Source organism: Sorex araneus, chromosome 1, assembly GCF_027595985.1.
Source record: "Sorex araneus isolate mSorAra2 chromosome 1, mSorAra2.pri, whole genome shotgun sequence".
Classification (NCBI taxonomy): Eukaryota; Metazoa; Chordata; class Mammalia; order Eulipotyphla; family Soricidae; genus Sorex; species Sorex araneus.
This window is the reverse complement of record NC_073302.1, coordinates 399,662,403-399,684,741: the sequence shown is the minus strand read 5'-3', so window position 1 is coordinate 399,684,741 and position 22,339 is coordinate 399,662,403. Positions and strand designations below refer to the sequence as shown.

Genomic DNA, 22,339 nt, shown 5'->3' with positions numbered 1-22,339 from the left:
TAGCAACTAAGTCCAGGGAAATTTCTTCCAGAAATTGGATCATTGCAAGCTTGTAACTCTCATCTGTGGTCTTCATAATATGGCGGTCGCCATGCCCTTCTCCCCTCCACCAAGGAAAAGGCGAGAGAGAAAAACCTTTCCCCTCCTGGGCAGGCATGGGGCCGCGGCTTAGTTCTCAGTCTGGAGACATTTTGCAAGGAGCTGCCAATATCAAAGGTAGTTTAGCTGGCCTCTGGAATCGTGCTCATGCAGCTGTGGTGGGGCCACACACGTGCGCCCCCCACCCCATCACATCCCAGTGGAGAGCGGGGCCAGTGCCACCCACCTTCCCGAGAGCACCCTCAGGTCCCATTGCTACAGGATCATACCTCTCATCTGTGGTCCTCATAATTACCTAGTATGTTTTTTCATCTACTTTTAATATTTTTTGTTGCCACTATGTTTTAAATAGTCAATGGACACTTATTGCCATTTACAGTATGTGTTATTGAAATGATTCACTTTCTTTTAGTCGACTTACTACTTCTATATGAAATAAATGCTTGAACTTGAGTATTCAAAACTAACATTTAAAAAAATCATGTGTTTAATCTAAGTACTAATACCATTTTTAAATTACAAAGTTATTTCCATCATTAGGAAGTACATTGTTAGACTAGGCATAAAATTGTTCTTTTTTTTTAACCTAGTACAATTTAGATATTTTAAATTTGGCTTTTTAAAAAAATTGCCTTGCTTTAAACTCATGTTTTATAGCAAATTTAAATTATGTTCAAACTATGACTACTAGCTGAGTAGTCAGAGGAGAAAATATGGGATAATGGGATTAACAGGTAACTATTCTAGACTTAGGTCAAACTTGGTTACAGTTCTGAAATGGTGGGAAATAGCAGTGATAAGTGGTAAATTGGTCTTTTGGTACTTAAAGCAATCTCTACTGTAATTCAGTTTCAAACCATTCTCACTTTCAGCCAGTCCTGGGATTCAGTTGTCTTTCACCATGATCCCTGTGAGAAGTTCATTTAATTTGTTCTATTTTGTCTCCTTTAATAAGTTTAAGTTGTTTATTTTGATGAGATAGAATTTCAGAGAATGTATTTAGTTACTATTTTCACTTGCTCTTTTAAAGATAAGCATAGGTTCATGAACCTCGTATAAACTTTGTTTTACTTTGGATCAGAAATCTTTTAAATAACTGTCAATGCTAGCTAGTATATGGTTCAAACTTAGTGTTTTAAATGTTAAATGAGCCTCAGAAGGATGAGGGCAACAGTAAAGCAGATAATGATATTTTTAAAAATCATCATTATGTCATGATTTACTATCTAGTATTAACTATCTTCCTGTTGTTCATCGATTTGCTGGAGCAGGCACAAGTAACGTCTCCATTTTAAGACTTGTTGTTATTGTTTTTGGCATATCAAATACACCACAGGTAGCTTGCTAGGCTCTGCCATGCGGGTGGGATACTTTCAGTAGCTTGCAGGGCTCTCTGAGAGGGACAGATGAATCGAACCTGGGTCAGCTGCGTGCAAGGCAAAGCCCTATCCGCTGTGCTATCACTCCAGTCGATATCGTCTAGTATTAACTATAAAGTAAAATTACAGTTTCACTTTTTTGTAATTGAAATTATTACAAAATAAGACAAGAAGTCATTGCAGTTTTTAAATATATTTTTAAATATATTTATTTAAATATATTTAAATAAATATCACTCCAGTCGATATCTTCTAGTATTAACTATAAAGTAAAATTACAATTTCACTTTTTTGTAATTGAAATTATTACAAAATAAGACAAGAAGTCATTGCAGTTTTTAAATATATTTTATCACTGCTATGAGGAGGCATTTGTGGGCAGTGTTTATGGAGGTTATTTTGCGATATTTTGCCAAGTATAAAATGTAAGCATTCCTCTTCTTAGTTTAATCATGACAGTTTTTTTTTACTCTGACTACAAAATTTCACACTGGGTTTTGAATTTTCACATCTTAGTTATGAGGCTGCAAACAGTTGGTCCTTTGTTAACTAGGAATGAGAATACCATGTTCATGGATTCCACCAGTGGATCAAAATTTTTACTATATGGTTAGATCTACAAAGATTATATCTTTTTGAGCATGTATAGATTTTTGTCATTTTTCCAAACAATATAGTATGACAACCATGTATATAATAATTACATTGTATTTGGTATTACTGACAAATTATGCAAGCCAATTGAGATGACTATAAGTGTACAAAAAGATGAATGATAGCAATTATTTCCCATTTCAGAAGAGACTTAACCATTAGCAGATTTTGGTATCTATGGAGGTCTTGGAACCAGTTTTTGAATAACAACAAACAGCTTGTATGGTCAGCTGGCTTTATACCAGTGATTCTTGGTCACAGTGTTATCAGTTAATTATCTAATGATAAATCAGCAAATGTTAGACTCGCCAATATCCCCTTCTTCTTTCTCTTTCCCCTAAAATAAGGAAACTAAGAAGTCTCAGATTTTTTCATTTTTAATGCTTGTCAAAAGTCTCACGTTTACATATAAAAATAGATAATTTTTAAAATTTGATGATTATATATGAAATAATGCTTTATATTTTTTAATCTGGCTTTTCTGGAAAATGAAAACTCTTAAGTAATAATCTCTAAGGTAGCAATCTGATCATTTGTTATAGCAGTTCTTAGTTCTTGTTCCATGACTCATGAATTTTCAGTGATTTTTCAGGTTATATTCCAGGATCAGCTTGAAGAGTATCATCCACTAGTGATTTTGATGCACACTAATTTTAAGAGAACTCACTTATATGAAAGGGTCTTGGTATACGAACAATATATGAATTCACCTCACTTATTTCTAAGTTGAATAAATAGACTTCTTTTGTAGTCAGATTTCTTGATTACCAAGGTAAAACTCTTTTAGATTTAATATTTCAATAAATAACTAACTGGTAGATTTTTCTCTTAAATAGTAAAAGTTTGCCTCATACCAAAATTCTCTATATAGAAAGCTAGTTTAAAGTGTTTTTTTAAATATCTGTGGACACATTTTATTTGTTTAGCAATTATTTATGAAATACATATGCATGCAAGCATCCCTAGTAAGAAATATAAAGGGATCAAAAGAGATACTCTTTGTTATTGTATCATTTGGGAGGTGAAATTAATATATTAATTAATCAGATTTTAAATTGCTATAGTTTAAAAAAAAGAAAAAAAAGGTAGAGGGGCTATATTATGTTTAAAACAAATTTCTTCTCTCATAATAATTCTTTTAGTTGCTGACAATGCTAGGTATTATCTGGGTTATATCTGCATCACTACATCACTAAGTCTTTGGCCTGTATCATTTGCTCTCCTTCTCTGTGTGTCTGGTACCTTTCAGCCTAACCTTTGCTCCTCTGCCTCCTTTCACTCCTTTAGAAACAAGGAGAGTAAGGCTCTATAACCTGTTCTTCGCTTCAGTTAGCAAGAGGCTCATTGCTTACTGCTCTACATTGCATTCTTCACTAACTAAAACAAAGTTTAGCCAGCTTTTTGCTTCTTTGAAACAATGTTTGCCTTTCCTCAGGCATTGTTGTTTCTTCTTTCCCATTCCCAAGATGCCACCACAAATACCTTTAACATTAACATCTCCTAAGATTTATTTTTCATGCATGCCATATGCATTTACTAAGATGAAAGTAAAGAAGAAAGTTAATAATATGGTCGAAAAGATTTGAAATTTCACTTTTAGTATCTGTCCTAACTAAATTGTTTTTTAGTGCATTCTAGTTTGTTTTTTCTGTTAAGCATCAAAAAATTCATCTAAACTATCTAAACTCTGTTACCCAATTCTAAAGCAAGCCCACATTTTTTTCAGGTATTTTTAGTATTAGCATCAGCTCTCCGTGCACTAAACAGAATTCTCCAGAGAAAGTTTCAAGAAATTGGTTTATGATTGCAGGGCTGATATATCCAGGATTTGCAGAAACTTATGTTGCTATATGAGACAGAACTATTTTTCCTCAGAAAACCTAGATTTTTGTTCTCAAGGCCTTACAATTGACTGGATGAAGTCTGCCTATATTATCTAGAATAATCTCCTTTAGGGACTGGGGAGATAGCACAGTGGATAGGGTCCTTCTCTTGCACATAGCTGATCCTGGTTCAATCCTGGGCATCCCATATCAGACCCCCAAGTGCTGTCAGGAGTGCAGAGCCAAGAATAAGTCCTGAGCACGGCCAAGTATGGCAAAAAAAAAAAATGAGGAAGAAGAATCACCTTCATAAAAATATCAATCAGGATGGGTATTCGAGCATTGTATAACTGAGATTTAAACCTGAAAACTTTGTAACTTTCCACATGGTGACTCAATAAAAAATTTAAAAAAATAATAAAAATAATAAAAAAAATAAAAATAAAACATAAAAAAAAATATCAATCATCTATAAAATACCTTTATGCAGCATTTGGTTAGTGCTTAACTCTATAACTGAGTATGAAATGGGTGGGTTTTATTATGTTGATTGGTTCTGCGGTGTGTGTATTTGACTAAAGATGTTAACATAGGTTATATATTTGGAAAATATATTTTCAAATTGTGTTCATCGGTAATTTAATAAAGACTCAGCATTTTATTTTGTTTCCGTTAGATCTTCCAAAATATCTATTCATTTTGTGTCTCACCCATTTTATGGTAGAATCATTTTGTTACATGACATACTTTTAACTTTATAAACAGTTTCCTAATGAAACCAATAAATGATCACCTGATGGTATAGAACCAAAGCTAGTTCTATATTCATATTTGTTCTACAGTACAATACCGCTCTGCAGGCAAAACTCTTTTTGCCTGATAAGTAAATAGGGACTGTTTTAATTAGTGTACCATGTAGATAAATGGAGCCTTTAAAAATGTGCCACTTTGCATAGTGTTTTCATTATATAAGTGGCTGTTTCCAGGTTGCATAACATAATCTATGTGAATTTCAGATTTTCCCTTAATGTAATAAGCTCTGTAGGAAGAAGAAAAACCTTTTGTGCTTGTACGATTCGTTTTGCTATCCTGTACATTGCCAGACACTGTCCTGTACAGTAGTATACACTGGGTATTGTATGAAAATTGGGACTCTTCATTCTAAATTTTAAAGCTTCTTCATTCCAGGTTATACTTTAAGACTTTTTTTATTCTAAAATTTTTTCATTCTTAAGTTCAGTTTTAAAGTTTTTTCATTTTCGATTTTAAATTTGAAAGTTGGGTCATCAGTTTATTGTTTATTGCTTATAGCTGGCTTTAATTTAGGCACCTATGTACCCTATGTACCTTATATACCCCATCTGTATTTGACATGCTTGCTCAGCTTTTTTTTAAAGAATACCTGGAATGCTTTCTTCATGTCAGAGTCCTACTTTTATTGCCTCAGAGAAAAACAATACAATTCTGGTGTGGAGTCAGGGAGCCTTGTCTGCTGTCCTTAGTTTTCCTACGTCACAGAGTTATGACGGGCTCAGCCTTGGTTGTTCCTGAGACTCTTCTGGTTATACGCATTAATTTGTATATGTTTTAATACTTTGCTTAAAGCGTTTTGTTAATGAATCTTCATTTTGGTTTTTGGTTTTATTTCAAAATAGTCTTCCTTCAGTAGAAAGAAAAACCAGGGGCTCGAGTGGTAGTATAGTGGGTAGGGAGTTTGCCTTGCATGCAGCCGACTGGATTCAGTTCCTAGCATCTCATATGTCCCCCGAGCACCGCCAGGAGTAATTCCTGAGTGCAAAGCCAGGAGTAACCCCTGTGCATCTCCCGGTGTGGAGAAACAAGCAAAAAAAAAAAGAAAAAAAGAAGAAGAAAAAAGAAAAACCAGGACTTTCTGCAAACCAATTTGTGATGTTATTTTTCTCCCATAAAATCCTTTCTCCTTCCTTTAAACCCCACCATCTCTTTGCTATTTGAAGAATTTTTGTTGTTGTTGTTGCCCTATAAAAACTTCCATACACTGGGGACTAGAGCAATAGCACAGCGGGTAGGGTGTCTGCCTTGAACGCGGCCGACCCGGGTTCGATTCCCAGCATCCCATATGGTCCCCTGAGCACCGCCAGGGGTGGTTCCTGAGTGCAGAGCCAGGAGTAATCCCCGTGCATTGCCAGGTGTGACCCAAAAAGAAAAAAAAAAAACTTTCATACATACACTTAGTGTGATGTCAGTCTCATTATCTTCTTTCTTACAGAATGTTTGATGTGGGAGGTCAGCGATCTGAGCGGAAGAAATGGATTCATTGCTTCGAAGGAGTGACTGCCATCATCTTCTGTGTGGCGCTGAGTGACTATGACCTTGTACTCGCTGAAGATGAAGAAATGGCAAGTAGCACCACTTTTTATAGTGCTTGGTCATGAAATTGGAAGAGCCAGAGATGCTGCCAAGAGTATTTCTCAGGAAGGATTTCTTGTGCAAAATTCTGAGAAAAATTGTTGAGAAATTCTTGCTAATGCCTGAATTATTTGAAAGTTCAGGCTCCTCTATCTTTTCTGTTGGCATACTAAAAGGGAAGTGTATGAAAGCAGCACAGATGGATCCTGAGAAAAAAGGAAAAGACTGCGAATCTCATGCTTAACTTCCAGTTTCCTAGCTATATAAGCGATTTCAAGTTAGTTCCACAATAACTCATTTTATCAAACTAATTTCATTTGCCAATTAGTAATACTGAATCCTTGGTATATTTTTACCTTTTTCACATGGGTTGCATTTCACCACTGCTCTGAAGAAATTTAGGACTACCGTTAAAAATTAGCTCTGGTACCAATTGGAAAAGGGAAACAAGTAAACAATCGAAATGCAAGTTTTCAAACACACTTAACATCCTATGAAGTGGCAGTGGAGACAGCTCAAAGAGCTGGAATGAAGACCTGGCATGAGAAAAGCCCCAAGTTCAATCCCTAGCACCGCATGGTTGCCAGAACATCACTGGGTGTAGCCGTGGAAACTCAATGCAGTGCAGGGCCTGAGCAGCACCATATTACCAAGCCAGCTTTGAACCATCTGGCTTGGCGCAGCTCATCAGCCCGGCCAAGTTATACCTGGAGTAGCACAGGCTCCTGGGGCAGTACTAGAGAAACCCTCCAACGAAAACAAAGGGAAAAGAAAAGTCAGGTGTACGCAGTTAGAGCATAATAAATACACGTGCCATCGTATGTTCATTTAAATGCCATCTAATAACAGTGTCTGTCTTAAACCCACCAGTTCTGGAAGAGCAGGCAAGTATATAGCCTGTAGAGCTCATTGATTTTGTTTCATTTGTAACTTCAATCTGTTAATGGCAATCTCAGTCAAACCTTGGTTTACAGCGGAGTCGCTGAACTGTTTGCATTTGGCACCCCAAGATTGTGTGGGTCCCCAATGCCATACCCAACATCCTGGCATGTGGCCACCACATTAGCCAGTGTTGGCTGAATGCATAATGTGATGATCTCACCTAAAATTAGAGCATGCTTTTTTAAAAAAATGGCTTATGTTTGGGTATGTTGCCTGCTTTTCAACTAAGTTGTATTTCATTACAGCACTTGTTGTGTGTTTTTTAAAATATATCATCTCAAAAGCCTTGATATTAATGATAAACTGGATGTATTCTTTTGTGCCACAGAATCGAATGCATGAAAGCATGAAGTTGTTCGACAGCATATGCAACAACAAGTGGTTTACAGATACATCTATCATACTCTTTCTAAACAAGAAAGATCTCTTCGAAGAAAAAATCAAAAAGAGCCCTCTTACTATATGCTATCCAGAATATGCAGGTATTTTACTTTCTATAGAAAATCTATCAGGTCATATTTCTAAGGAAAGCTTTCCCACAAGCAAGATTTCATCTTATGAATCATCTGACTTAGCAATTCTTAACTTGAAATTATGTATCAAACTATTTAAGCATTAAATGTCCTTGGGGTATCACTGAACAATAACATTTTTATTAGAGAATCTTAAGATAATTTTCTATTATGAATCCAAGTTTTCATAAATGTAAAAGATTCATTTGCTCATTCATTTGTGAACTTAAGTAAAGTACAATGTGATGCACTATGAATAAAATATTATCTCTTCTCACTATCTAATCTCAGACAAACATAGTTATAAGCAAACAAGAGCAGGTACTATGATACCACAAAAGACCATCAGTAATAATATGTGCTTAAATGAGGAAAGAATAGATGAGCCCACTAACTCCTTAGAGAAATTTGAGAAGCTTTCATAGGAAATTTGGTAATGAGATTGTTAATTGCACTAAAATATACCTAAAGTGAGCAAAAAGGATAGGTACAGTCCTGACTTTTTAAATTATTTATAATTAATTATTTTAATTATTTAATAATTAATTCTTTTAATTATTTAATTATATAATTAATTATTTGATAATTCTTTGATCTTGAACAAGGTCGAAGCTTTAGTCTACTAGTCTACAGGTCTACAAGTCTTAGTCTATACTGTCAGTGAAACCAGGAGTTAGGCCCCAAACACTTGTTATTCATTAATTAGCACTTTTCCAGGATGTTATTGAAAGTAGGTGCAAGGAAAAGAGATATTTATTCATACCTCTCTACCCACCACCCCCAATACAACATTCTCACTTAAACATAACTTAGCATGAAGAGATATGAGGTCGCGTGGCCATAATAGCGGCCGCGGGGTTCTGGATTTCTGTATTTTAGTATCTTAGTAACTAAGTCCAGAGGAATTTCTGCCAGAAGTTGCATCATTGCTAGCTCGTACCTCTCTGCTACTTTATATTCCACATATGAGTGCAATCTTTCTATGTCTGTCTTTATTTCTGACTCATTTCACTCAACATGATACTTTCCATGTTGATTCACTTATATGCAGATTTCGTGACTTCGTTTTCTAACAGCTGCATAGTATTCCATTGTGTAGATGTACCAAAGTTTCTTTAACCAGTCATCTGTTTGGGGGCACTCCGTTTTTTTCCAGATTGTGGCTATTGTAAACAGTGCTGCAATGAACATAGAAATGCAAAAAAATCTATTTTTTAAGCACTGACTTCACATTTGAAAAATACTGGAGTTGACTACCTTTGACTTTTAAGACAGATAAACTAAGTATTACGCAGTCTAGCTAATTTAGCTAATTAATCGTTATTTACCTTCACTTCATCCTTTATATTCCTGTCTTGAGTCTTCACTATCTTTGCACAGACATGTTACAGTGTCTTTATTCTATCAATGCTTTTCTCTCCCACACCTTCAGATATTAACACTACAACTTACTTAAACTACAGAGTCCCATCAGCATTTCAAGTCTGTTTCTGTACCCAGACCATAAGCAACTACCTTACATTTAATTAAATTCTCACTGGAGCCAGGGGGGCTGTGTTCTTCAGTAAATATAACCACACTGCTTGCTACTACAGCCTTATTTGCACTGGAGAGTCACAGTTGAGCCTTGGACCACAATAGTTTGAACTGTATGGTTCTACTTAATATGCTATTTTTTTACTCAAAGGTGAATACATTGGAAAATGCATTTGAGATTTGCGACAATATGAAGAAAACTTGAAAAAAAACTGTAGCTTAGAAGTAACAAAAAGCTAAGCAAAAGTCAGTCTGCCATGACTTTACAAAATGTAATATTGGTGCATTTTATCACTACCTGCATATATAAACTATAAATAATAGAGTTTAAATTTATCAAAATTTTTGCACAAAAAAACTTAGAGACCATCTATGATGCCATTCACATTTGAGTGGAATGTGAAGATTACTGTTATGGCTTCCAGTCAACCATCAGCTATAAAGCTTAGTGATGCCGATGATTGTACAAGAATTCCTCTCTGCACAGAGGTCAGGCCCTCTAACCCCCAATTTTTTCAAGATTTTACTATAAATAAGTCCAAAATGATTTCACACAGTTGCTCTTTTCAGAATGTTTCTTTTTAAATTTCGTATTATTTGAGGTGCAGTTTCACACACTTTTTAGTGCCTAATAAAACTGTAAATATTTTCATTCTTGTTATAAATTCTGATATTTATATTACCAAGAATCAAAACAACTAAATTTTGCTCTCATCAATCTGTGCATTTTGTTATTTCCAGTTGTGAACTACCTTCTTTGTGCTCACCTTACCAGAGAGTTCCCAAGTGAATCAGTAAATACCTACTGGAATTTCATTACTATTGCATTATTGTATACTGATAAACTATCAGGAAGAAAAATCTTTTAAAATCAAATTTTAAAGTGTATCAAAACTAATCAGTATGTCAGAACAAACTTATTTGAGAAGGTGAAACATGTTCAATAAAAACTATAAGACAATGATAAAAGGAAATTGAAGAAGACATTTTTTTTAACAAGCAAAGATACTCCATGCTTATGATTGGAAAAATCTTTAAGTTTCTCATGTAGCCAAATCCACTATAGATTCACTGCACTCTGATCAAAATCTTGGAGGCAGTTTTTACAAAAATAGAAAATAATCCTAAAATGTATGAGAAATCACAAAAGTTCCTGTAAAGCCAAAGTTATCGTCAGAAAGAATAACAAAGAAGGACATACCACATTTCTTTACTTCAAATTATATTCAGACACATAGTACTCACAACGGTATTGTATTTACATTTAAAATATGCACAGAGATCAATTAATAAACCCATGGACAAATGATGATATGACAAAAAAACAAAAATATATATAAATGGGGAAAGGACAATCTATTCCGTGAATGGGTTTGGGAAGACTGGACAGCCACACAGAGATTGCCAACCACTATCTTAACACTTTACATCAAAAACTAGAAATATTTCATTAAGCAACAGAATATCTTTAACCTTAAGAATCCTATAAAGGGGCTGGAGCAATAGTATGGCAGGTAGGGCGTTTGCCTTGCACGTGGCTGACCCAGGTTCGATTCCCAGCATCCCATATGGTCCCCTGAGCACTGTCAGGGGTAATTCCTGAGTGCAGAGCCAGAACCCCTGTGCATCACCAGATATGACCCAAAAAGCAAAAACAAATAAATAAACAAACAAATAAATAAATAAATAAAAATCCTGTAAGGAAACAGGTCGAAAATTTGATATTAGTCTCATCAGTAATTTATTTTTGTTGACACCAAAAGCAAAGGAAACAATAGAAAAAATTAACAGATGGGACCACATTAAAGTTTAAAAAAAAAAAAACTGTCTACAACAAATGAAGCCATTAAAAAAAGACATAACATTCTACCAAATGAAAGAAGATATTTGCAGATTTTCTCCTTATTAGGCATTAATGTCCAAAATAAAGAGCTCATAATTTTAACAACGGGTGGGGGGCGGGGTGGGGGGAGGAGATGGCCTAGCATTTGGAAACTGAAGTGGGAAAAAAGATCAAGGGAAATATTTGTTTTAAGAGTAACTTACGCTCATTAAATGTAATCAACATTCTGTGTGTGTGTGTGTGTGTGTGTGTGTGTGTGTGTGTGTGTGTGTGTGTGTTCATTAGAAGACTTACTTTTTTTTTTTTCCTCTCCATTAGAGAAGGGAAAATACAAGTGCACGTATTTTATGACTGTTATCTGACTGGCCCATGTTACACTCATTTTAACTTATCACCCTTTATTTCTTCTATCCCCTTTCAGGATCCAACACATACGAAGAGGCAGCTGCATATATTCAGTGTCAGTTTGAAGACCTCAATAAAAGAAAGGACACAAAGGAAATTTACACCCACTTCACATGTGCCACAGATACTAAGAATGTGCAGTTTGTTTTTGATGCTGTAACAGATGTCATCATAAAAAATAATCTAAAAGATTGTGGCCTCTTCTAAGTTTTGCTGTTTATGGTAAAATGCATTTTTTCAAACCAAATGAGTACTTGTATGTGGATCTCTCTAGCCTAGAGTCTTGCAGCAACACAGAATGTAGTATATGGCAAATGTTTCTGGGACCTGACCAAAGTTCTGTCTTTGTTTTCTTTACTGAGAGTAATAGGACCTTTTTATATGTGAAAAGTAGTCCTGTTACGTGAAACTAAGGACAGTGTTACAGCTGGACTCTAGCAGTTTGATGATTTCTGCGTAAGTGTAAATATGCAAATGTATGTATACATGTATTTATAATTTAGTTTCGACTTTACATTCAGGTTTTAAGAGTGGCAACATACAATTCTAGTGTGATGGCTTTGGAAATAACAGAAATATTAAATACTTTGTACTGAATGACCGACTCTCACCATGTTTGCCAAGTTTTAAACAGCGTTATGTTCTGTCCTGTAAATTTCTAAGTACAGTAATTAACATTAGGAAACACTGCAGCCCTTGATTATGTGTATACTTGTAGTCATAAAAATGTTATTTGTATAAACATTGCACAGACTATTTTAATAACATGATTTGTTCCTTAAATTTAATGTGTTTTATTGAAATGTTCTTAAAAGAGGATAAATATACCTGCCTTTGAATCAGTTATTTAAAATTGTATGCATTAAAATTTTTCTTTTAAGAGTGCATGTTGATCTGATTCTATATTTGATTTAAAAAGCAAATAATTCAGATTTTTGAAAATACACTTAGACTTACAAACAATTTTTATTCTGTTGGTTTGTTTTCAATTTGGATTTTAATATTTGGATGGTATTCATGCATTGCCTTAAAGGTGATGCTAGATTAATTTTTATACAATTCAAATAAATATGTTTTTATTTATAACTAAGTTTAGGTGGGTGTTGAAAGCATTTTTTGTGGATAAAAAACACGTCAGCATAATGAATTTTGAGACATTCATTTGTGTATTTCCTTTGGGAAATTCCTTGTACCTAACATACATGATAGCTATTTGGAAGACAAGAAAGATCTTAGAATGCTCTGCTACTTATGCAATGTAACCTTTAAACTCATATGTAATTAATTTCAAATTTAATTATCAGACCATTAAAATTATTTTCCCATAGATTGCTCATATTTCCTTCACTTGCTTAATTTTATATTCTTTTAAATTATGCAGTTATTTCTAAGAATGATAAGGGCAATTACACTTAGAAAATGACCCACAATGTTTAATAAAGTCAGTGATTGTATGTGTGCTCAAATAAGTATTATGTATTGGCTAGTGTTGAGCTTGATCAAGTCTTTTCTTTTGGCAGTCCACAAATGTGTCTCTGTGACCTGGTTTCACCAAAATGAACAGTATTCTCCACCCTTGCTCTCTTTTTTTCCCTAATCCTCCTGAAAAAGTTAATCTTTTAGTAAGTTTTACTAGTAAGTAGTTTCTGAGTTCAGTTCTATGTGCTATCATTTTGTTGAAGTATGTGCATATGTGTGTGTAAACGACCACAGACTACATTGGTATTTGTTTCCATTTAGATTCTTTTCTTTTTTGTAATGTAAAGTTGACTAAGTTTCCGAAATGTGTTAGCATAGATTCTTTATGTGCCTTCCATGAAAGAGATGTTTTCATTGACTTACCAATGGAATATCTGTAATATCCATGTTGTGAAAGTATGTATGAATATCAACTAGACTGAATAAATTTGACTCATGAGAAACAGTTTAAAAGCAACAAAAAAGCACATATTGGTGACCATCGTTGACGAATTCCTGAACATTATTCTGTGTACTTGTGTTGCTAATAAATCCTAATAAATTCAGATTTTTAAAATTTTATAAACCTGTTGGCTTAAACACGTTTTGCATTGGGAACATCTAGAAATGTTTGTATCTTTCTGATCTATGGAATTAACTTTTTTGAAATCTCAACTACTCCAGAAGCATAAATTTTCCCTGCCCTGAGTTTTTTCATGGGATACGGTACCTGTTTGGAAACACCTGCTGATAACATACCCTTTTAAGATTCTGTTTCCCTTTCCAACTTAGTATATCTCAAACAGCATCATTCTCTCTCTGTCTCTGTCTCTGTTTCTGTCTTTCTATCTCTGTCTGTCTCCCCCCCACCCCTCCCTCCCTCCCTTTCTCTCCATTAATTTGAGGCACTGTGATTTATAGCACTGTTCATGATAGGGCTTCATGTATAGAAGGTTTAATATGACACTTTTCACCAGAGTCCCTTCTTCACCATTTTTCAGGGCCCTTTTAAAGCACCACTCTGCTTTGGAAAGCTGTTTGTACCTCAGTTCTCAGGATCTGTTGCCCTTTAAAATCAGTTCTGACCCTTTACCTTTGTCCCCTCAGTGGAGAACATTTAGCCACTTTGGAACTCATCCCTCACCTCCAGTTTGCTCACAGTTCAGCTATTCCAGTTGCTCTCGTCTGTGTTTTGCTTTCCTTTTTATTCCTACTACATCATCATCATCATCCCGTTGATCGTCGAATTTCTCGAGCGGTCTTAGTAACGTCTCCATTCGTCTTAGCCCTGAGATTTTAGAAGCCTCTCTTTACTCGTCCTTCCCAAGGATGCCTCATTGGAAGCTCTTTCAGGGTCAGGGGAATGAGACCCAGCATTGTTACTGGTTTTGATATATTAATACACCATGGGGACATTGTGAGACTCTCCCATATGGGCAGGAAACTCTCAGTAGCTTGCCAGGTTCTCCCTCTGGGGAGGCTATAAGATCTCTCCTTCCGGGAGCTTGGTTTTAAGTCTCTGGATGTTGGTCGTTGGTGGGATTACACGGCGCTGGGGACAGTCCCTGGGTGTGACCACCTAGCTACTGGAAAATGGGAAATCTGGGCAGAAGAGGCACAGTCCCGATCCAAGCAGGCTTGGAGGTTGCTTGGAGAAACACACACCTGGGTTTCTCTGCTGGCATCTTCATGCGTGAGGCTTGTCCGAACATGTGGAGAGGGGCCTTGAGCATGGCTGTGGCTAAGGCTCTACAGGTTTTCAGCCACGGGAGTTCTGCTCTGGGCATTGTTGTTCCTACTATAACATATTAAATTCAGGTCTTTTCTTAACATCCATTTTAATGGCCTATCAATTCAATTTCTTACCTTCCATTTCTTCCTTCCTTAAATCCAGGTTAGTTATTCTAATAGAACTGTGGTAGTTACCTTCTGTGGGCTGACATGAATTGATAGTAACTTGCCAATAAAGTTAAATCCAACTGAGCCTCACTTATTGTGGACCATTCATCTGATTCATTCCATGACTCACCACACTGTTTTCTCCAAACAGAACTTTGTGCCAGTCTGGGCTTTTCTGCAAGCATGGTACAATACTTCCCTGAGATAGGCTCTTAGCAATGTCTAGGACATGAGAAGTCATTGTTCATATCTGCTAATTTTATTATTAAAGATAAAACCATTTTAGCTCTTAAATGATAATGTTTTTCAGATTTAGCTCGGATATTTTCTTCAGTTTGACCTTTTTGGAATGGCATGGTTTGACTAGGGCTGTTAGTCATAGTTATTCTTCCCCTTTTGACCTCTGGCTCAGTCAGGCTTGATTATTCCTAGTCTTCCATTTCTGGACAAGAGACCCAAAGCAGAGGAGTAATAGTCCGATTTTCCCCATTTTCCTATGATACATCAAGAATCCTCAGATTGTTCTGCTTTCTAAAGCACCTGTTACGTACTTGTGTACACTTCAAAAACAAACAAACAAATTGGAAATGCTCCACTGCAAAGATAGCCATTTCACATAGTGTACAAAGTGTACAAAGTATGCCTTTTAGACTAATTAGAGTATTTTCTTTCTTTGTTTTGGACTACAGCCAGCAGTGCTCAGGACTTACTCCTGACTTTGTGTTTAGGGTTCAACCCTAATGGTGCTCAGAGAACCATAAGAGATATCTCAGTTCAAAATGAGGTTGACCCTGTGCAAGGCTAGCTATAATATCACTCCTGCCCTTACATGATTTCTTTTATATTCATCTACTTCATTCCAATTCGAGTGCTTACTGAAAAATTACCTAACCAAAACGCCTATGTTCTTACTTAATGCAGTAGGAACTGAGATTAAATGAGACCCAAAGAGGTAAATTTGGGGCCAGGAGATTGTACAAGGTTAGGACACATGCGTAGAAATCACCTAGCCCGGATTTGATTTCTGATGGCACATGTGCTCTGTCCCAGAGGCCTTCTGGCACCACCATAATTCTCGGCAATACAGGACCTGAGCCTGAATTCATCAGCCTCTCATATTGAATCACAGCCATGGCTGACCAAGAATCTACTGTGGGACCCCTGGGCCTCTGGAGACCATTTGGGAGTTTTCCCTATCCTCCCCCAAGTAATAATAATTAAGAAAGCTCAAAGAAAGGTTTTCGAGGCTACCGAGTATTGCTACCTATTTCCGGAAAATGATTAAGTAATCTTTCAGCAACTTCGGATCACTTCAATTTCTCAAAAGTATAAAAGTTTAAAAATACATATGCTACTTATTAAGTTTTTGTCAAATCCATATTAATCTGTTTTTAGGCTATTTAGCATGGCATGGGCATTTTTACATAGTTTATTATCTACAGTACTAACCACAGTGCCTTATGAAAGTAAATTATATCGTGATTTATACTACATATAAATGTTGTCACTGTTTATTTCAAGGATGTATAGAAAATCTTGTTAAGCTTAGTTTCCCAATCCTGGTTCAAATTCTGGCAATATCTTATTAATTGGATAATTTTAGGTAAGTCATTTAACCTTTTTCCATTTTATATGAAAAAGAAGGATTAAATCAGACCATTAACTTAATGGTTTTCATAAGAAGTTCCTGAGTTCATAATGTATATTGTCCTGAAAAGTGAGTCTGACATTGAATAGTTTTTAAAGTTTTGTTGTGACTTAACTACAGATAGTATTTAATTATGTGTAATCAGGGAATCACAATCAGTGTTTAACCAATACTTGTTTCACACTTCAGATGAAATATCTCAAGAGCGAAATAATAATCACAGTTCATCTCTGTAGTAAGATCTCTTGAGTGTGTCACATTTATAGTGATGCTGGCGGTGTGAAATCAAGAAAAGATCTTTTTAGTCAGCTTCATGACACTTGACTTTTTAAGTAGCCAAAAACAGCTTGAGTTCTAAGCTAATTTAGTAAATGTTCTTTGTATTTGCTTTTCAAATCCTTGTCTTAATGATTCTAATAGCCATCACAACAAGAGTTGTATGTTTCACAACTCTACAAACCTGTTGCCTGGGCATTTTCCTATTAATCTGTAGCCACTGTTTATGGTGTCTTTGTTGAATTCTATTATTTACTTTGATATTTCAGTTAATGAAAAAGTTAGGACCTCTCACTGGGGCTAGAGAGGTAGTACAGCTGGCAGGTGCTTTTCTTGCATGTGGTCAACTCGGGATTACATCTCTTGCATCCCTATGGTCCCTCAAGCCTGCCAGGAGTGATGTCTGAGTGCAGTCGAGTAACACCTGAGCATCGCCAAGCGTAGCCCAAAATTAAAAAAAAAAAAAAAGTTAGCAAATTTATTTCAGCAAATCCAGAAGCCCTAATATGCACAAACAGCAATCTTCTGCACTCATATAGAACGGGACTGATGAGGTCTGACCTGAACTGGAACACTTTGTGTAATCGTTTTTAAAAATATCTTGGTAGTTACAGTATTTTAAATTTTAGTTACCGGGTTAACCATGCAATAAAGTTAATTGTAGGGGATTCAAGCACACAGCATTCCAACACCAAAATTTCCAACAGAGTGTCTGATTTCCTCCACAATTGTCTGTCCTCCCCCCACCCCACCCCATTCCTTTCCCTTCCAGCCCTCAGCCCCTCAGTGTTATAGGTTTAGTTCTGTCTTAGATTCTGTTCCCTTTGGCCATTTGTTATTTTCATACTATGTTTCTTTCTTAGTGCCACGTACAAGGTCAGATGTTTTAGCTATTGAACTTACTAGTCATGTGTCTCACTCTATAGGAGCAAAATTACTAAAAACACTCACTGTAAAGTGATAGGTATTCAGAGAAATGATTAATGATATTTGCTGATTATCATAGTGCCTCATCTAAAAAAATTAATTATAACTCTCGAGAGTGTAAGATTTGAATAAAAAAAAAACCTTTTCAATTAAAATTTCTGTGATAAGAATCTTGAAATTTACTATAATTTTCATGTTACAAAATGGGTATTCGGTGTCATCAGGACTTTCCATTTTTATTAAATCTTTAGTTTTGAATTTAATTTACTAAAATGACATGTTTGTACAATTTCAGTGTAAAATTCAACTTCACCCTTTTGTGTGGTTGGCCCCAGATTGGGATGTAACTGAAAACCTCAGTATTCTTACTGAAGACAGATGAGAATTTCACATCCAGCATCCCAGATTTTTTAAGATGAGCACCAGAGAGACAGTCCCCCGAAACAACTAGCTTTGAAAGCCATTGGTACTCATAAATGTAAACTACTTATAGCTAAAGCACAAAATGAGAATTGGCTTCTAAAGTGCTCCTGTGGTTGGCACCATAGCTTGGAAGCTGGCTGGCCTCACACGCTGGGGGAAAGTCACCCCAGATAGAGAAGGGAACACCAAGTAAAATGTGATTGGAGATCCTGCTCGGGGAGTGAGATGCGTGTTGAAAGTAGACTAGAGACTGAACAAGATGGCCACTCAGTGCCCCTACTGCAAACCACAACACCCAAAAGGAGATAGAGAGAACAAATTGGAATGCCCCGCCACAGAGGCAGGGTGGGGCGGGGGGGATAGGATAGGGGGGTGGGAGGGATACTGGGTTCATTGGTGGTGGAGAATGGACACTGGTGGAGGGATGGGCTCTCGAACATTGCATGAGGGAAAAACAAGCACGAAAAGGTGTGAATCTGTAACTGTACCCTCACTGTGACTCACTACAAAAAAGTTTTTAAAAATTAAAAAATAAATAAATAAAGTGCTCCTGCATGCAGAGTCGCTCACCACTGGGCTTAGAGCAGAGACAGCCAGCTGCAAAGTGCCCAGATTTCCTGTGAAGAGGGCATGTTTCCTTCTAGAGCTCTGGCCTGAGGGAAAGGTACCCAGTTCAACACATTTGTCCTCTCTGTGTCTGAGGAGTACTTTTGGAGAATGGGGTCCAGCAGGCACCCTCTTTGTAGTCCCTTTCTGCCTCAAAGATAAGTCTGAGGACGGTGTTGGAATCCTCATCAAGCACAATGATATTTTTGTGCCTTCCACTTAAGATATAAAACCTATAATATAGCATCTGGTGGCATCAGGGATTAACCTGGAAGCTCCAAAGCACTGTAATAAACAGTAAGAGCCCTTCGCAGCTGCTAGTGAGAGGTTTCAGCAAGAGAGGACAGACTGAAGCACTAGTCTCTCTCTCTGAGTGTAGCCTATTTGCTTATCTTATTAGTTGCAGTTTGAGGTCAGGCTTCTAATTAAATACACACCTAAGGGTCAATTGTGGCTCTCTGCAGATAGCTCAGAAGATGGGGACTATCTTCACACTTCCTGATAGTGGTGCTTCCACTATCATCCAGAAAATTGCTTTTACGAACATTTGGTGACCTGGTTTTGCAACTGCTGCCCACAGAATGTCCCTAGATCACCTGATTCTATTGCTCAGAGAGACTGAACCACGGCACACGACAGAGGGTTGACTAAAATATAGAGCCAGGTTTTTTGAGGTTCCTTGTCCTGGAGTTTGACCTGAGGGGTAGGCTTCTGGTTTATGTCACATTTAATGATACCTTCTCTAGGAAGGGGGATCAGTGAACACTCTCGTTGTGTTCTCCCTGTCCCTTGACCCAGTCACTGGTATCTCCAGAATAAAACCAAAACAGTAAGAGATAGAGGACAGATTTGGGGGCAGTTGCTCAGGAGAAATTCATGTATAACCTGACCCCGATGGCCTGTAGTCTTATGTTAGTGATCTCTTAAAAGTGCATATTTGCATATTTTAGAATAAAAGATGCACCCTGAGGGCCTGGCTTTGAATCAGTTTGAATCTGAATGTAGACTGAGATGTCAATATCAATATTGACATCAATATGATGTCAGTATCATTTGGGATATTGACAGGCTTTGGCACACTACTACTGGGAGCGATAAAAAGAGGCCATTTGAACAATTGCAAGATTCTATAGACAGCTAAGAGAATAGAATAGAACAATAGGATTAATTTATATGAGGCCCCTAACTAATTCAAAACCTGGAAAGCAGACTATTCTCTCCAGTGTAGGGGACACAACCAACAGCAGTGTGTAGTCAAGGGAAATGAAGAAACAGCAATGTGTTCCAAATAAGAGTAAGATAAAACTTAAAAATAGAGAAGAAAAAAGTAGTGGATTCCAATGAACCTATAAACTACTGATTTACCTGATAAATTCAAACAATAGTTATAAATCTGTTTACCATCTCAGGAGAAGACTGGATGAAAAAAGTGAGATTTTCATAAAAGAGAGAGAATAGTCAAAAGTACATGAAATCAAAAATTTCAGTAATACTGAAAAATGCACTGAAGTGCTGTACAGCACATTAGATGAAGCTAAAGAAAGGATCAGCCAAGTTGAAGAGAGGGCACTGGACTCACCCAAGTAGCAGCAAAAAAAAAAGAAAAAGAAAAAGAAAAAAAAGAATGAAATACATGAGAATAAATGAAGGGATTTCTGCAAAAAGCAGAACACTGTTTGCCTTATTTGGCACTGGTAGGTGAAAAGAGTGTGAAACACAAGACTAATTTGAAGAAATAGTGACTAAAAATACTTCCCCAACTTGGGACAGAAACAAACATGCATATTCAGAGATTTTCATATAAAATGAACCCAAGTGATCCACGCACTGACACATAACAATTAAAGTGTCAAGAGTTAAAGACAAGATGGAAATTACTGACAGAAAAACAACTTGCTATGTGTGAGACTAAGAATCGTACCTCCTATAAAGATGATCAGGTATTTATAACAAAACTTTTACAATCAGTAAGAGATGGGCATGATATATTAAATATATTATAGATTATTATAATATATAATATAAATTATTATATATTATAAATATATAATATATATTCTATTAAAAGTACTGAAAAACAAGAATTCTCTACAAGGAAAACTTTTCACCACGAAGTTTCACCATACAGTTTTCACCTCCATTAAAAAGAGGTAGAGTTTTTTGTTTGTTTTGTTTTTGACTGTCAACTCACCTTGTAGGCCCAAATAGAAATAGTCTTCCTGGAAGGGAATTGCACTTTTCCCACACATTACCCTCAGGTAATGCCAGGGCACTCTACAGGCAAAAAGCCCCTGGGATAGAATTTAGATGAGGGAAAGGTAAAAGATTTCATTGCCACTAATCTGAGCTTATAAGAAATGTTAGAGGATTTTTTTTTAAGGTGAAAGAAATGGACACTAGCAACAGGAAAAGCTGAAAGTATAAATCAGTGATACAAGTAGAAAAAAAGTCAAACTGATTTAATGTGAAGGTGGCGGATTAATCACTTATAAGCTAGTATAAAGGTATAAAATACAAAAAGAGGGGCTGGAGTGATAGCACATTGGGTAGGGCGTTTGCCTTGCAAGCAGCCGACCCAAGTTCGATTCTCAGCATCCCATATGGTCCCCAGAGCACCACCAGGAGTAATTCCTGAGTGCAGAGCTAGGAGTAACCCCTGTGCATCACTGGGTGTGACCCAAAAAACAAAATAAATAAAGGCATAAAATACAAAAAGAATAATTTACTGTAGAAATGTTTGAGGGGTATCTAAGGTTAATAGATGAAAATTATATCTGATAAAGCTTAATGTGTGATAGAGGAGAAAATTGTATACTTTAGAATATGTACAAACTTGTTATTAACAATATAACATACTCAAAAATGTTTTACATAAGCCTCATAAAAATAAGACAAAATGCTAAAATATATATAGAAACCTTCAAGACAGTAATCTAAGCATACCAGTACAGAAACTCATTAAATTATAAAGGAAGAGCAAATGAAGAAAAATGAACAGCGGATCCAAACCACAATAAAAAATTATGAACAAAGCAGCCATACATCATCATAGTAATGATTAATGCATTATCATTAATCACTTTGTAGTGGGTAAGAGAATATTGACAAAATTCTCCAATCAAAAGACATAAGATGGCAGTGGAAAATAAGCAAATCTATATATTGCCTCCAGAGATTTCAGTTTTGGAAGACTCACACAGATCGAAAGTTAAGGTTGAGGGAAGTTATTCCATGCCAGTGGAGAGATATGATATCTATCCATGTACTTAAATAAAATAAAATTTAAAATTAAAACATAATGAAAATTCCATTACATAGTGAAAATGATTTAATGCAATAGGAATATGAAATATTTTTGCACCCCATGTGGAAGCACCTAAGTATAGTAAATATACTAATCAAAAAGAAGAAATAGGATTCAATATGATAAAACCATAATGCCTTTTGACCACTTTCTACAAAGGAGTGGTCATACACACAGAATAAACCTTTACACGTTAGACTAAATTAACTTAAAAAAT

General features: G+C 36.0%; 1 protein-coding gene and 1 non-coding gene across 2 annotated transcripts in view; one reads left to right on the top strand and one right to left on the bottom strand.

Annotated features, from left to right (window-relative positions):
- Positions 1-12,466, top strand: part of GNAI1 (G protein subunit alpha i1) — an 89,329-nt gene extending 76,863 nt beyond the window's left edge. Inside the window, exons 6-8 of the mRNA XM_004602136.3 lie at positions 6,204-6,333; positions 7,614-7,767; positions 11,598-12,466. Coding sequence (XP_004602193.1) covers positions 6,204-6,333; positions 7,614-7,767; positions 11,598-11,788 — 475 coding nt within the window. The 3' untranslated portion in view covers positions 11,789-12,466. The remainder of the gene's footprint in view (positions 1-6,203; positions 6,334-7,613; positions 7,768-11,597) is intronic.
- Positions 12,467-20,996: 8,530 nt separating this feature from the next.
- Positions 20,997-21,134, bottom strand: LOC129400995 (small nucleolar RNA SNORA49). Its single transcript, XR_008628029.1, has one exon. It is a non-coding gene; the product is annotated as a small nucleolar RNA SNORA49 (small nucleolar RNA).
- Between the last annotated feature and the right edge of the window lie 1,205 nt (positions 21,135-22,339).